We start from the raw sequence: 16,190 nt of genomic DNA, 5'->3' as shown, positions 1-16,190 counted from the left end.
GAACAACTAAGAATAGAATTAAAAGTTTGCCAACAGGTCAAAATAAAGTGGAAAGAATTTTTCCTGACTTATTTTGATTACACAAAAACTTGAGCACTGTAGTACAATGAAAAAGAAAAAAAAAAGAAAGAGGAAAAAAGGAGGAAAAAAGAAAAGTCATTTTGTTCCTTACACACTGTATAAACTGTGTACGCGTGGTGTTATTTTTGCCTTCCTTCCCTTCCCAGTGGGGAAGGGGGGATAGGCATTATATTCAATCAATGTTACACCACATACAATGTGTTACATCACATGTTCTGATAACCTACCATCCCTCGACCCCCCGCATTATTCGTTCTTCCTCTGGGTTGTGCAGAATACGCGGCAGAACGTAGTGTGGTAGAATCTTCTGCTGTGGAATCTGCTATTGTTGATTCAGTTGTTGAATCATATGTTGAGCTGTTTTCTGTGAACGTATCAAGGTTTCGTGTGGTTGATCTTTTCCTTCTTGTGCTTCTTCTTCCTCCTCCATTTCCAAAAGTGTGATTACCAAACCAAGAAGACCATGGTTTATACTGAAGGGAAGGAACGTTGTTAGTGGTGGTAGGTGGAAGGTTGTTAGGGGTGGTTGGTGGAAGGAAGGTTTTGTTAGGGGTGGTTGGTGGTTGGTCGAAGGAGGGTTGTTAGGTGGTGGTAGATGGATTGTTAGGTGGTAGGTGGGTTGTTAGGTGGTGGTAGGTGGGTTGTTAGGTGGTGGTAGGTGGGTTGTTAGGTGGTGGTAGGTGGGTTGTTAGGTGGTGGTAGGTGGGTTGTTAGGTGGTGGTAGGTGGGTTGTTAGGTGGTAGGTGGGTTGTTAGGGATGGTTGGTGGGTTGTTAGGGATGGTTGGTGGGTTGTTAGGGATGGTTGGTGGGTTGTTAGGGATGGTTGGTGGGTTGTTAGGGATGGTTGGTGGGTTGTTAGGGATGGTTGGTGGGTTGTTAGGGATGGTTGGTGGGTTGTTAGGGATGGTTGGTGGGTTGTTAGGGATGGTTGGTGGGTTGTTAGGGATGGTTGGTGGATTGTTAGGGGTGGTAGGTGGAAGGAAAGGAAGGGAGGTCTAAGGAAGAAGGAAGGAGGTCTAAGGGAGGAAAGGAGAGTCTAAGGAAGGAGGTCTAAGGAGGAGGAAAGGAAAGGAATGTGTCTAAGGAGGGACGGGGGATAGGGGTAGAAGGAATATTATTTCACTATTAATTGTAGTGGTAACTGTATTTAATACCTTATATAAAAAGAAAGGAAAAGCCGTTGCTGCTAATGTACCAAATATGGAGGTGATGGAAGATGTCGTTTTGGCATTGCGGACCGCTTCGTTTAATTTGGAGTTTGCTAATTGTGCTTCGGACACTATACGTCCCTGTGCAGTGCTTATTTCAGTTTCCAATTGTGATAGTTTGTCGTGAATGTGCTTACTATTTTTTGGCCAAAACTTTTTACAGTAATCATAAGGTCCCTTGTTCGTACAACTTCCCTCTACAGCACTATATGCTGTACGGACGCCCTGCAGAAAACTTTGATATTTTTCATATCCTCCAGGACCACTGTGCTCTAACAGAGTTTGTATAGAATCATAGTCATACCAGAAATCGAATATTATTTTTCTCTGTTTGAGTACATTTCCGTCAATAAGATCGCATATTTCTTTACATTCCTCATTCCCATATATATTATTTATACTTTTGCAAATATTAAATAAGATATGCTTGAAGTTGGTTTCCGCAGGATTCTCGAATAATTTACTCCCAATCCAGAAGTACAGGAAGGAGCAGGGAACAGTATTCTGCACACTACTCCTTCCATTATACATTACGCACATATAGTACCATGCTCCTTGAATTATACTTTTGAGGTCGGTATCACTGATTGATCCCAGAGTCCCGTCTACACTGCTCATGCAAACATCTGCATATTTTTTTGCTCCCAAGTCGAATTTATCGTAAAATTCGAACTGTGAGGGTAATTTCCCTGGGAATGGAACCTATAGAAATATATAATGAGTAAAATATATATTAAACCTATATTCACATTATTCTATACTACATTATGTATGTGCACATTTATCTGCTTCCTTTTATGTATTTTAGTTTGTATTGTACAAACAAAATGAAGGGGAAAGCAAACCCCAAATATTATTTCCTTACCGGTGTTGAATCCATGGTTCATGTAACTCCTTCTATGTGTGTATATAATGTGAATTTATATTAAAAACTTCCCTCTATATATATTCGAAAAAAACAAAAGGAAGGATGTATAAGGGAAATTTCTGCCTATTTTATACTTCTAAATACAAAATTTTGCACTTTTTATTCCCTGTGTGTGAAAAACCATACATACACATATTACATTTCTAATTTTTTTCGAATAATAATAGTAGTAGTAATAGTGCTAGCACACATTATACACATACATATGTGTACGTATGTACGTACCACAATCATTACATATGTGCGACCAATACGAAGTAATAACAAATGTATTGAGTAAACAGAATAAAAAAAAAAAAGAGAAATGGTTAGATTTCTTATATATTTCCCGTACATATATCAATTATATTATTCAAATGTGCAAAACTACTTCAGAACACTACTATCACTATACACAGACTTCCTCTAATGTATACAATAAAATGGGGGAGGGGGGCGACAGCACAATTTCTTTTTTTTGAGTAAGAAAAATTTGAGCATTTATTTTATTCATTTTGTGTTCTACTATTTCTAAAAAAAAAATTATTAATAATTGTTAACGTGCACATATATATAGTGTATACAGTTCACATATGCACATGTGCAGAGAATAAAACTCTCCTCCCCCCTCCAATATACATGTGTACATGCTTATCCATATGTAATAGGAAGAGTTTGAACTTATTGATTAAGTGAAAAGGATAGAATAATATGGGAATTAGGTGAATTTATTATGTTGGAAGAAAGAAAATATATATGGGCACATCTTTATAATAGTGTTTTTTGCAGTATACACCCCTCCCCCTCTTCTATTGAGGACTTTTCAGTAGCAATAAAAGTTCCTTCTTCCCTTTTTTTTTCTTTTTTCTTTTCTTTCTCTTCTTTCTTTTCTTTTTAATCTTTTTCCCTTATAATTATGATACAAATACCTCATTCATGCAGAAGATGTGCACTACATACTATTTTAGCTACCTCTTTTTTGGTGCACATTATATATTTTTTGCACATGTTAATGTGTATTCTTTCATTCCATTCCTTTTCTTCTTTTTTTTTTAATTTATACGATTCTAAAAGGTTCAGGAATAAAAGTAGGGTTTAAAATGATTTGGGGTTCAGGGTTTAGTGTTCAAAGGAGGTTTAGAATGGTTTAAAGGGTTTGAGAGGTTTAGGGTTCTGGGTTCAAGAAGTGTTAAAATGGTTTAGAAGGGTTTAGGGTTCAGGAAGTGTTAAAGTAGTTTAAAGGAGAGGAAGAGAAACTTAAAGAGTTTCTCCTTTTTTTTCCTTCCTTTCCTTCTCCTCCTGTTCTATTGTGCAACTGCTTCTTTTGGGCTTATTTCTTCCTACTTTTTTATCTTCCCTTAATTATATATGTGCACATATAATGATATGATTCTGATGCATATTTGTGTATAGTGTGTTAACATTGCTTTACGAATTAATGTATATTATTGGGGAAAAAAAAAAAAGAAAGAAAACTATCATATTTTTTTATAATCATTATACAACAGACAAAATTCCTACATTTACATATTTATCCTGCATGAATAAACAATTTTTAACATAAATTTATAATATAAGGAAGTGTACGCAGACGAAGGACAGAATGACAACACCAAAGCAGGTCCGTTCCCCTACGCAATATGGATAAATGGACGTGAATATATAAAGCACTATTCATCATATAATAAGAATATAAAAAATACATGAAAGTATATATATTTATGCATATATTACACTTCTTGCCAGCTATATAGACAGGGTCAGTTTCAAGGGCTGATACCCTCAAGGTCCACCTTCTACAATAGATTCAGTACGGCCTCCTCAAACAAATGTGATTGCAAAGATATTTTGGGCGAAGATTGGGAGACTAGGATCAGTAATAACGTAGGATCAGACCAAGGACTTGCTGGAATGAAGAGCATGTTCCCAAAAGCTTACTGTTGTGCGTGTAAAATGAATAAGGATAATCCATCTAATGATGATTGGTGCCATTTTTTATATTATTGGATAGGGGATATAGTCTCCGAGGATTCGGATATCTCTAAGTGGACGAAAACCTTGGAAGACATTTACAACGCGTTCACAGATATTTCCATTCAAAATAAGTGTAACATTGTATACAAGAATAAAGTTCCCTGGGACATATTCTATAACAGAAGAACAGTATTCGATTACTGGAAGGACTCTGATGCTATAAAAGCAATACTAGAGGGTAGTGGCCCCAATTGTAGTGAACAATATGGCTATTACTTAGATACAATGCTTTCGTCTTACTTTGCTGTAAGTGCGCACTGTACAAAAAACAAAGGCGATGATTATTGTAAATCATTTTGGGTACAAAATAAAGATGATATTTTAATGAAACTGTTAAAATTACAATGTGAATCAGACAATAAACTGCAAACAGTGAAAGAAGCAAGTACGGCAAGTTCCCAATTGCAGGAGAAATTACAGCAAGAACAAGCAAAAGCCTCTAAAGCAAAAGACGAAGCAGTCCGCAATGCCAAAACGACATCTTCCATCACCTCCATATTTGGTACATTAGCAGCAACGGCTTTTCCTTTCTTTTTATATAAGGTATTAAATACAGTTACCACTACAATTAATAGTGAAATAATATTCCTTCTACCCCTATCCCCCGTCCCTCCTTAGACACATTCCTTTCCTTTCCTCCTCCTTAGACCTCCTTCCTTAGACTCTCCTTTCCTCCCTTAGACCTCCTTCCTTCTTCCTTAGACCTCCCTTCCTTTCCTTCCACCTACCACCCCTAACAATCCACCAACCATCCCTAACAACCCACCTACCACCTAACAACCCACCTACCACCACCTAACAACCCACCTACCACCACCTAACAACCCACCTACCACCACCTAACAACCCACCTACCACCACCTAACAACCCACCAACCATCCCTAACAACCCACCTACCACCTAACAACCCACCTACCACCACCTAACAACCCACCAACCATCCCTAACAACCCACCTACCACCTAACAACCCACCTACCACCACCTAACAACCCACCTACCACCACCTAACAACCCACCTACCACCACCTAACAACCCACCTACCACCACCTAACAACCCACCTACCACCACCTAACAACCCACCTACCACCACCTAACAACCCACCTACCACCTAACAATCCATCTACCACCACCTAACAACCCTCCTTCGACCAACCACCAACCACCCCTAACAAAACCTTCCTTCCACCAACCACCCCTAACAACCTTCCACCTACCACCACTAACAACGTTCCTTCCCTTCAGTATAAACCATGGTCTTCTTGGTTTGGTAATCACACTTTTGGAAATGGAGGAGGAAGAAGAAGCACAAGAAGGAAAAGATCAACCACACGAAACCTTGATACGTTCACAGAAAACAGCTCAACATATGATTCAACAACTGAATCAACAATAGCAGATTCCACAGCAGAAGATTCTACCACACTACGTTCTGCCGCGTATTCTGCACAACCCAGAGGAAGAACGAATAATGCGGGGGGTCGAGGGATGGTAGGTTATCAGAACATGTGATGTAACACATTGTATGTGGTGTAACATTGATTGAATATAATGCCTATCCCCCCTTCCCCACTGGGAAGGGAAGGAAGGCAAAAATAACACCACGCGTACACAGTTTATACAGTGTGTAAGGAACAAAATGACTTTTCTTTTTTCCTCCTTTTTTCCTCTTTCTTTTTTTTTTCTTTTTCATTGTACTACAGTGCTCAAGTTTTTGTGTAATCAAAATAAGTCAGGAAAAATTCTTTCCACTTTATTTTGACCTGTTGGCAAACTTTTAATTCTATTCTTAGTTGTTCGTAATTTCCTTACTTAAGATCCAAAGCGTTCGTTCATTTTTTTCCACAGGATTTTTCCCTTATAATTTTTTCCCGTTCCGTTTTTCCTTTTTACACATACATAAATATTTTTTTGAAAAGGTCAGTACTTTTTTTTTTCTTTCTTTCCTTCTTTTTTTCAAGCCATGCCGTAGAAGCTTTATTCAATTTTTCCATTCAATCTTTAGATATAGCTGAAAGAGTTGAAAAAAAAAAAATAAAATAAAATTGCAGAAATGGGGAAAAAACGTTCAAGTGGAAAGCAATAAAAAAGGAATGCAAAAATGGGTCATGAGTAAAGGATCAGGTGAGAATATTTTCCACGCGGGGAATTCTCCCCTAATTGTGCACCTACCAATTTTAGGCATAAGACTAAATCGTTCCTATTTCGATGGCGTAACCATTTTAAGGGTTTGCTTATTTATTGATAAGTAATTTAAGGGCAAAATGGGCGGTCAAGTAAAATATGAAAAATTTTGTCCCTCCGTTTGACGAGAAATCATCCGTTATAAAAAGAGCGCCTTTATGGGGGAAAATACTTTTCATCCCGTTTTTCATTATTTCTCCTCTTATTTTTCGAAGGATATTTGCAATCGCGAACACATGATTTCGTGGGTAATAGGTTAATATAAAAATTAACGCGCACTCATTTTTATTTATATAATTTTTTTTAATTCCATTCTCGTGTTTTGCCGTGCTTGAAAAAAACGACAGCTACAGGATTTGAACCTGTGCGGGCAGAGCCCAGTTGATTTCGAGTCAACCTCCTTAACCACTCGGACAAACTGTCTCAAATAATAATTTTATGATTTTAATTCCTTTACATTATACCAAATTTAAAAGGCGCATCATAATCGTAGCCCTCTTTATGCGTTACCACGTGGTGCCGCACATATCCCTTTCCATGTATATACATTCGGAATTGATTTTAAAAATTTTAAAAGTGCGCCAAATATTGTTGGCCATTAAAGCACGCCGCTCATATTTTCTTCTAAATTTTTCAACAATTCGTTAATTCCCTTGAAGGAAAATTATTGCCACTTTCTCCGCAAAAATGAAAGTAAAAACGCATGCAACATTTTCCCAATTTACGTATATCTTGCGTGATAAAATTTCAAGTACATTTTGTTTTTTTTATAAGAATGTTTTCCTTTTTTTTTTTCTTCCTGAATTTGTAACAATTTAAAAGAAAAAAAATATAATTCATTTGGGAAAGCCTACTTTCCTTATATCCCCCTTTTTCCCATGAAACGTCCAGGAAAAATGTAAAAACGTTCTTACCAAAAGGCCGCATGGAAAAATCAACATGGTTATATCAACCTTTATGTAAAAAAAAAAAAAAAAAAGAAAAGGAAAGGAAAGGAAAAAAACGCGAAAAGGCTCCAATTCTGCCTTAACGGGTCAATTAAAAATGACGAAAGCTGAACGGAAAATTACACCTAAGGGGGGTGATTTATTTTCCATTTTAAGAAACCATTTGTGAATAAATGTAACTGACCAAATTGGCACAAAGTTATTGGTAACACTTTGGGTTGTGATAAGTCATTTTGAGGTCACATATCTGTGGGGTTCAGTTTCTTTTCCTCATTTTTGCAAATTGTACATGTCGTATGTGCGGGAAAATGTAGAAAGGGGATTTCTTTAAAGTTTTCTTAAATTACGCTGCGCCTTTATCCGCAAAGGGATGCACACATGTAACGTAAGCGCAACGCCCCTTCTTCATACGTTACTTTTTTCCCTGATGGACAGGCGATGAAATGGTTTACTTGACACCAGTGCGTTGGGTGAATGGGCAAGTACATGCATACGTATTATCGTTCGTATGTCTTTCTGGTTGCACCTGTACAAATTTGCGCAACTATTCGCGTGGGCCCAAGTGTACTCCTTTTAATATGCATTTCGGGAGAAAGCGAAAAATGAAATTGTGCCTACCGGTGCTTGCTCATTTGTCGTCATTTCACGCGGAGGGAGACATACCTTGAGGATGCTATACGCGCTTGTCCGTCTTTCCATTTGTGTGCACGCAGGAGAAGGGGAAAATATAACGGCATACGGAATTTTACGCCACGCATGAACATGTACATACATATGGGTGAATGCGGCGAAGGTTGTTCATCGGAGGGGACAGGCGCGTCAAGTTTCTGCACTCTTGGGGGAAAAAGGAAAAATGGAAAAAAAAAAAAATACAGCATAGCACAGTGCGGCATAATACAACACAGAACAACATAACGTAAGTGATACGCCCCAATGTGAGGCAAAAATACACGCAGTTGGGCGCTTCTCAAAACCAACTGGCAATCAGCTGTCCACTTTACTCGCCCGACCACTCCCCAAAATGTTCGACATCAGCTCACTAATACATTTCGGAAACAGCAATGCGGTGAAAGTCAGCATCTCAGGGGAGTTGTACGTGTACATGTCCAAGAGGAGGCAAAATGGAAAGGAGTTCTCTTCTCCCCTTATGTACCTTCATGCGGATGACGTGGGAAAAAATAACGACAACACTTCGACTATTCTCCTTAACAACCATGCTGATGATTACAAGTGGGTAAAATGTTTTTGCTTCGTTAAGTCCAATTTTTTATATGTGTACAGAGTGAGGGGGGATTATCGGCCGTTTATAATTTTCCTGTTAGAAGGGAGCGAAGTGCAAGTGGTCGATTATTACCTTGCCGTAAAAAATAAGGTAATGCTTCTTTTCTTTCGCTCTTTGCAACTGGCGAGTGGGTCTTTTCTTCACCTCTGAAGAATCACGCGCCAGTTGCAAAGTGGTAGTATGGGAAGTGGGGAAGTGTTTACAGGGGGAAAACCCACCGCGTACACTTTTTTCCCCCCTACTTTGCAAAATAATAGGAACCCCAACTTTCTCCGCACAGATAATTGAACAAACGAAGGATCTGCAGCTGGGGGAAAACCAAGACATCATTCACATCAAAACGGCACCATTCGGAGCAGGTCACACGTACACGTTTTATTCCACGGATAAGGGAGTGATAAAAAAATGGACCAGGTCTCTGAAAAATGCGAACTTTTCCTCCATTAACAACAACGCCAAATTTATAAGCGAAGAAAATGAGGAGATGAAACTCAGCATGGACAATATGAAGAAGCTTAACGACATAGAGCTGAAGAATAAGGACATTGAAATATCTGGTCTACAGGAGAGGATAAACAGTCTGAAGGTAACATGAAGGGAGGCGTAATTGTAAGAGAACTACCTCTCTCCACTCACACGCACAGGGAACACACCTCCAGTGAATCCCTTCCCCCACAGGCCGACATAGAAAACATCAGGATGAAGAACAAGCGCCTGCAAATAGCAGCAGACGTGAACATAAAAAGCGCGGACGAACTACTGCAAAAAAAAATTACAGAAATTGAGTTCATTCACGGGGAAATGGAGATAAAAATGGAAGGTACGTATGACCGACTGGGTGATCATCCTCAGGGAGAGAGACTACGCAGAGGGATGTACATAAACATGTGTGTGTATGCAATCAATTAGATGGGTACCGCAATGTGGAGCCACCCATTCGTCGGTATAGATACTGCCCCTCCCACACTTGTGTCCCTTCCACACGTGCAGAAATCGAACAGCTGAAAGACAAATTAAGAAGCGCCACCGCAGAATCGGAGAAGAAATCCAAACTGGTGAACCAACTCCGGGAGGAAAGAGACCTTCTGGAGAAGAAGCTAAAGGATATCATGGCGACGTACGAAGAGGCCTTCACAGAGCCAGAAAAAATAGCTCTTGTCAATTTTAACACGAACGAAAGGTATCAAAAGTTAGTGGTGAGTCATAAGCACCTCAAAGAAGACATTAACAAAATGAACGAAAGATTTTACAAACTGGAAAATGAATATAAGGAAAAAATTAAAACGATAAAGGAGGTAGTAGAAATAGGAGATATATTTGACTACCTGCACAAGCTAATCATCCTATGCCAAACAAAGATCAAGTTTTACGAGCAGTGCTATAAATACAGTGAGGAACAACAGAAGGAGATCACCAATCTGATAACATACATGATTAAGGAAACGAAGCTGTCGGAGGCCAATGCAAGGGTATGCTACATTACGCATAGGTCAAGAATACTAGAAGAGAGACTACTCCACTACATGACGATGAAGCCGCCGTCTGATTATTTCCACTTCGCATGCACCACCTTGAGACGACTAAGTTGGGTGTTTGGGGAAATCGAAGTGTTAAAGCCAATGAAAGTAAGTGATCAGGGTGAGGAGGAGTACCCTCTGTATTCTTACGTGGACGACATGAACACAATTCCAATGAGAGAAAAAATATACTTCAATGAAGGCCTGGAAGGAAGGGCCAATTATCAAATCGTAAACGACGTCGATGTGTACGCCATGCCTGTGAAAATGTGTCCCTACGAGGATAAACTACTCACAGAAAATAAATACAACTATGTACAAATAAAGCTAAATGATCTCAAGAAAGACTTTAATATTGTTAAGAGGAAGAACAAACCGCAAAGCAAAAACGTCCTGTCCGACCTGCAGTGGGCAGAAATTAAGAGAAATGCCTACGACCGGATGGAAAAAAATATGATCATTTTGGACATGCAGATGAGCGCGCGCCGAGGGGAGGTGGCAACGGAAGTGCCATCGCGTATAGATCGAGCTAGCTAAACATTGTGGAAGGGACGTAAAAAAAAAAAAAAAAAAAAAGCTAGCTAAAATTTACGGGAGGAGCGTAAAAAAAGAGTTGATCAAATTGTATGGTCAGAAGGGGAAAAACTGTTCGAGGTTGAGGGGAAGCAAAAAAATAAAAAAATTACAAAAACAAAAAGAAACAAAAACAATAACAAAAACAGAACAAAATAAGACAAAACAAAATAAAACAAAATAGGATACAAAATGAACGCAGAAAGGGATGTCACAAGGGGTGCGCAGAAGGGAGCAGGTCTGCACTAAAGGTGTGGAGATGTCGGAGTGGTGAAACGGTTAGGGGGGGAGGATCCTCCTTCTGGGCACGCCTTGCCATTATATTGTCGAAGCACTATCAACCATCCATGTTACCACTTTAGTTTCAAATTAGTTTCAAGTTAGGGCCAACGCGGTCTACCCCCGTTGGCTACTTCGCCCCAGTCATCATTTTGTAAAATTCGTCGTAGTCGATGTACCCGTCGTTGTTCGCGTCTACCTCTTTTATGAGGTTCTCAATGATTTCCTTGCTGAAGGAGACCTGAACGGCACTGAAGGAAAGGATGTTGAAGAGTTCCTCCTTGGTGATTACGCCGTCTCCGTCCAAATCGAAGACGTTAAAGGCGTTCCTGCAAATGACGTCCTGTTGAAAAATGGAGTGGTCCAGACAGGCGGCTAAAAATTCCGTGTAGTCGATGAGTCCATTTCCATCTGTGTCCAGTTGTTTTAGAAGAAAATACAATTCCGTGTCTAACTCATTATCATTCAGTTTTAAGCACTGAAATATTTCCGATATTGTCAAGACGCCATCTCCGTTATGATCAAACGCTTCAAAAGTTTTTTTCAGCTTCCCAATATCTTTTTCGTTTAGCTGATAAGCCACACAAGTAACAGCTAGCTTTTTTATTTTACACAATTTGTGGAACTCTTTAAATTTCTCAATAAGGACTCTGTTCAGAGTTTTATTGATGACAATATTATTCGTTTTAAACTTCCTGAACCATCTGTGATTTAGAACCCCCTCTACATCTATCCTGTCTTTGTAATTGTAATTGAGACACTCACAAATGAGATCCTTTGCGTCGTCACTTACGCGAGACCAGTAATTTGAGTCGAAAACAAAGTCTCCTTTTTTAACCTTCTTCAAAATTTCATCATTATTTTTTCCATTAAAGGGTGGATACCCACACAGTAAAATGTACATGATAACTCCACTGCTCCATATGTCACACCGTTTGTCGTACTTCCCTTTTAGTATCTCAGGAGCGATGTAGTAAGGAGTTCCAACGACAGACTTCAAATTGTGATTGTTCATACACTTGCTAGCAAAGCCCCAGTCGATAATTTGAATTTGAGAATCATCAGAATTGTCCACGTAGAGAATATTTTCCGGTTTTAAATCTCTGTGCATGATATTTTTGCTGTGACAATAATACAGGGCTGAGAAAATTTGCCTCATAATTTTATACGCCTCATACTCGGAGAAGCTCCCATGCTTTACAATCTTATCGAACAACTCTCCCCCATTACACAGCTCCATGACTAGATACAATTTGTCTGCATCTTCATACACTTCGTACAGCTTAATAATATTCGGATGGTCCATTTGCTTCATTATTAGAATTTCCCTCTTTAGTCTCTCAACGTTGTGGATTTTTTTTTTCTCAATAATTTTTATTGCTCTCTGTTGTCCTGTTTTTTTATTAACTGCTTTGACCACATTTCCATAGGACCCTTTCCCCAGTTTGTATCTATCCAATTCATACACATCTGTTAGCTCATCGTTATCCATTAGGATTACTTCCTGTACAATTTGTGATCTATCAAAATAGGGGGACAGGTTCAAGTGGTGAGATAAGGGGTCCGTACAGCTGCTAACGCTGCATCTGCCTTTTCCTTTGTTATCCTTAAACGCTTTACTATGAAGGATGATTTTATTCTTATTTTCTTCCGTCTTTTTGGACAGACACTTTGTGCATAGGGTGATGATGGAGTAGTCCTCATCACTATCGGCCAGTGTGCTTTTCGTGGCGCCCTTCATGTCCTCCTCTGCCTTTTCGCTCTTCTTTGGCCGCGCCTCCTTTCGGCACGGGAGGACCTCTTCCGCCTTCTTTTCCTTCATCTTCTGGGTGCTCTGTTAAGTGGTTGATCGGCTGGTCGGCTAAGCGGCTGAGGGAGATTACTTCCTGAGCATACACCGTTTGGAAGTTGCCTCTCTGGGAAGGGGAGGACTATATACAATAGATTCGAAGTGTCCTTACTGGGGGTTATAGACACGGATGTAGAGAGCCCACTCAAAGTACTAATTAATAAAAATTCGGATGACGGTAAACTGCGGTAGGGATGAGGAACCCTTCCCGGCATGTGCCACTGAGAAGAAGTAAATGGATCGCTCCCCCTAAACTGAAAAATGTTATCACTTGGGGCAGATGCGTGTATGGAAATCAAGCAGACACTGAGACACATCCAAATTGGTAGTCCTGCACTCACATGGATGCACTCCTTCTGCTTTGCTAAGCGTGTTCTATGGAGCTAGAACGAAGGCACATGATCATGTACACGCGAAGCAAATCGAAATGGATTAAAGGGGCGTATTCTGAGTAGGAAGTGTACTCTGGCAAGACCCGCGTGGAGGAGGCGTCAGGCAGTGCACCACGGGGGTAGAATTTACAGAAACAAACGAAGCGGAATAAAGCAACAGAACAAACACTACTAGACAAATGCAACAAAACAAACACAGCTAGGTAAACGTGCAGAAGGACGAATCGCTAAGGGAGAACTAATCACGACGCTGGGGGAGAGGCCGACGGGAAAGCGCCGACCTGCAAACACGCCCATGTGCTTAGCCGCCACAGGGATCAACAAAGAGGAGAACCAAACACAAGCATGCATATGCGCAGGTACAACTACACACAATAAACGTGCGTAGTGAGGAAAGAAAGATAAAATATCAGGTAGCCAAAAAAAGGAACGCTATTTAACCATAAGGTTCGATGGCAATGAAGAATCGATACAGCGATTGAATAATCATTTTGCAAACCGGGGGATCAATTCGGTCATCTTTTATTCTTCCCTGATCTATTCTATACATTCATGCGAGTACACAAAAAAGAAAGGATAAACAAATGGGGTACCTTTTTAATAATGTTTCTAGGAAACCTTACTAAAACTTAAAAAAAAAAAAAAGTAATTTACATCCATACAACATATTGATCGTAGAATCAGCACGCTGTACATTTACGGCTCATAGTCCTAACAGATTAGCGGCAAAAAAAAAAAAAAAAAAAAAAACGGAAGAGATGAAGGTATTCATATGTAACTGAAAAAAAAAAGAACAGCAAAATTGTGTTTCATTTGAAGATGTACACATAAAATTTTAACGAAATAAGCGATACTTTTCGATAGAAGTAATGAAAAACTTGTGAAAAATATATATATATCTATATATGTATAACCACTCTTAGCTTTTTAAGAATGACCAACAAACACAGCAACTCCTTCGGGAGCGGAAAAACTATTGCACCTAGCAGGTCCGCTTGCAGAAGCCCGCGGGTGTCGCAACTACTCGGCTGTAAGAAAGCATCATCAGTTGGGACTGACTAGGTACAGGTTAGGTGCGTGTGCCCGTGCCCACATAAGTGGGTACATTTTTATACATGCAACATCTGCATATGGAAGTAGGCGCAGAACAATTCTGACACCAAGCAGCTTCCATTAGATGCAACTTGAAAACAGTTTATTTTGTTGTTTTTTTGCTTAAACGAACGTTTAGCGCGAACGTTTATTATATTTTATTATTTTGATTTCTATTTATTTGTTTATTACTTTTTTTTTTTTATTTATATATATATTTTTCTTTTTAGCCTTCTTTTCGATTCCTTAACGCAGCAAAAGGCACGTGTTCCAATTTAAAAACCGGAAGGATAGAGAGCAAAAAAAAAAAAAAACAAAAAAAAAATTATGAGCACTTATATTTTGTTGCATATAGGTGTGCCTATACGTTGGTGCTTATTGAATCACATTTGCGAGTTTTTCTGTTGCCTTCGGGAGATATGCGCACAGTTAGGTGGGCGTGGATGTGCTTTTAACGGGTACATTTTATAGGCATATTTGCGCGCATATTATATACGTGCCCCTTATACATGCATGTTTAGATATGTACACGTGAACGAGATTAGCGTGCCGAGCCACGCTCTGCTGCTGTTCGACTACATCCTAGTCCACATTTTTGCTCCGAATATATTTGCGAGGATGCTATTTTCTTTTCGCACGTCTGTGCGTCCGTATACGTAACGTGGAGTCATTAACATATCTATACTACGCTCTTATGCATCCCCTCCCTGGGCACATATATACCAACGAAAAAGCGAACATAATTTTTTAACCTCTTTTGTTTAGTTAAGAACTCGTAACGATGTTATTACGAACAAGGGAGGGCTTCAAAATGAATAATTTATTATTTTATTTATTTTTTTTTTTTAAATGAACTTGCAACTGGTCAGAACAAGTGCACACAAGTACAACACCTGTTTTGGTAGCGGTCGGTCGGTGCTTGGCAGTGGGCAGCTTGGCCAGTAGGTCATACGCACCCGCTTTTGGTGGCAAAAAAAAAAAGTGAAGAATTGGTCAAATGGCACAGCAAACGAAAAGTTGCATATGTGGATAGCGTCGAATTAACGTGCCAATGCGCCTCTTCCGATCGGTTCTTTTTCTTTTTTTTTTTATTACTATGGTGATGCCTCCTACGGTTATGTTGCCATGTTAATAGAGCTTTTGTTCTACCCACGGGAGGTGTACATATACGATTTACGTCACCTTCACAACTCATTTTATCCTTCAATTTGTGATAACCTTTTTTTTCGCTTGTACATATTGGCAAAACAGTGTGGGTAAGAAAAAAAAAAAAAAAGTACCATTTCCAGCTAGCCAAAAAGGAGGCTGAGAAAAAAAAAAAAAAATGACTTTGGGTCACATTCGGATAAACGCTCATAAAAGAGAAAAACATTTTTACTTAAAATATTTTTGACGGGAGATCTGACCCCGGGGATTTGCTTCTTAACAACCTCGGGATGGGTGCAAGCCCTACATCAGGCCGATAACTGCAAAGAGTATCTCGGTTTTAACTTAGCAAATGTTTTCGTTTTTCCGGCAATTACCACAACTCTGCGCGCTTCCTCGTCAGAGGTACTGCGACACACATTAGGACAATCCCCTTTTGCGAAACGTCGAGAGATTTTCTCTTTGGCGTGGGAGAAAGGGAAGAATAGATGAGAAGGTTTTTGTACAGAACTCACACGTCCGTGTGGACACATCCTACACCACAGAGGGAGTAGTATATAATATCACACAGGGAGGGTGTCTCCTTTTCCCTTTACGTTTTATCATTTTTCCTGCGCAAAGGCGAATAACACAAATGGTAGTCCTCAAAATGGTAAAATATTCCCATTCGTTAAACGCCGCAAGGGGGGGAGAGG

The 16,190-nt window shown here is 39.5% G+C and overlaps 4 protein-coding genes and 1 non-coding gene across 5 annotated transcripts; 2 read left to right on the top strand and 3 right to left on the bottom strand.

The window, feature by feature from the left end:
• Nucleotides 1–18: 18 nt before the first annotated feature.
• Nucleotides 19–2,170, bottom strand: PCOAH_00042110 (KIR protein; the record flags this gene model as incomplete). Its single annotated transcript, XM_020060995.1, has 4 exons — nucleotides 19–96; nucleotides 309–554; nucleotides 1,237–1,992; nucleotides 2,156–2,170. The coding sequence occupies 4 exons, from the start codon at nucleotides 2,168–2,170 to the stop codon at nucleotides 19–21; spliced, it is 1,095 nt and encodes a 364-aa protein (XP_019917102.1).
• A 1,730-nt stretch (nucleotides 2,171–3,900) lies between these two features.
• PCOAH_00042100 (KIR protein) lies at nucleotides 3,901–5,746 on the top strand (the record flags this gene model as incomplete). Its single annotated transcript, XM_020060994.1, has 3 exons — nucleotides 3,901–3,906; nucleotides 3,944–4,774; nucleotides 5,480–5,746. 3 exons carry the CDS (start codon nucleotides 3,901–3,903, stop codon nucleotides 5,744–5,746), a joined length of 1,104 nt encoding a protein of 367 aa, XP_019916351.1.
• A 1,013-nt stretch (nucleotides 5,747–6,759) lies between these two features.
• Nucleotides 6,760–6,841, bottom strand: Ser_CGA (the record flags this gene model as incomplete). Its single annotated transcript has 1 exon — nucleotides 6,760–6,841. It is a non-coding gene; the product is annotated as a tRNA-Ser (tRNA).
• A 1,545-nt stretch (nucleotides 6,842–8,386) lies between these two features.
• Nucleotides 8,387–10,701, top strand: PCOAH_00042080 (Uncharacterized protein; the record flags this gene model as incomplete). The annotated part of the gene is made up of 4 exons (XM_020060993.1): nucleotides 8,387–8,737; nucleotides 8,928–9,233; nucleotides 9,326–9,467; nucleotides 9,638–10,701. 4 exons carry the CDS (start codon nucleotides 8,387–8,389, stop codon nucleotides 10,699–10,701), a joined length of 1,863 nt encoding a protein of 620 aa, XP_019916372.1.
• A 445-nt stretch (nucleotides 10,702–11,146) lies between these two features.
• On the bottom strand, nucleotides 11,147–12,838 carry PCOAH_00042070 (Calcium-dependent protein kinase; the record flags this gene model as incomplete). Its single annotated transcript, XM_020060992.1, has 1 exon — nucleotides 11,147–12,838. The coding sequence occupies one exon, from the start codon at nucleotides 12,836–12,838 to the stop codon at nucleotides 11,147–11,149; it is 1,692 nt and encodes a 563-aa protein (XP_019916513.1).
• Between the last annotated feature and the right edge of the window lie 3,352 nt (nucleotides 12,839–16,190).

The sequence above is a fragment of the Plasmodium coatneyi genome, chromosome 12, assembly GCF_001680005.1.
Source record: "Plasmodium coatneyi strain Hackeri chromosome 12, complete sequence".
Classification (NCBI taxonomy): domain Eukaryota; phylum Apicomplexa; class Aconoidasida; order Haemosporida; family Plasmodiidae; genus Plasmodium; species Plasmodium coatneyi.
The sequence above is the reverse complement of the archived record's forward strand: the minus strand, read 5'-3'. Positions and strand labels throughout refer to the sequence as shown.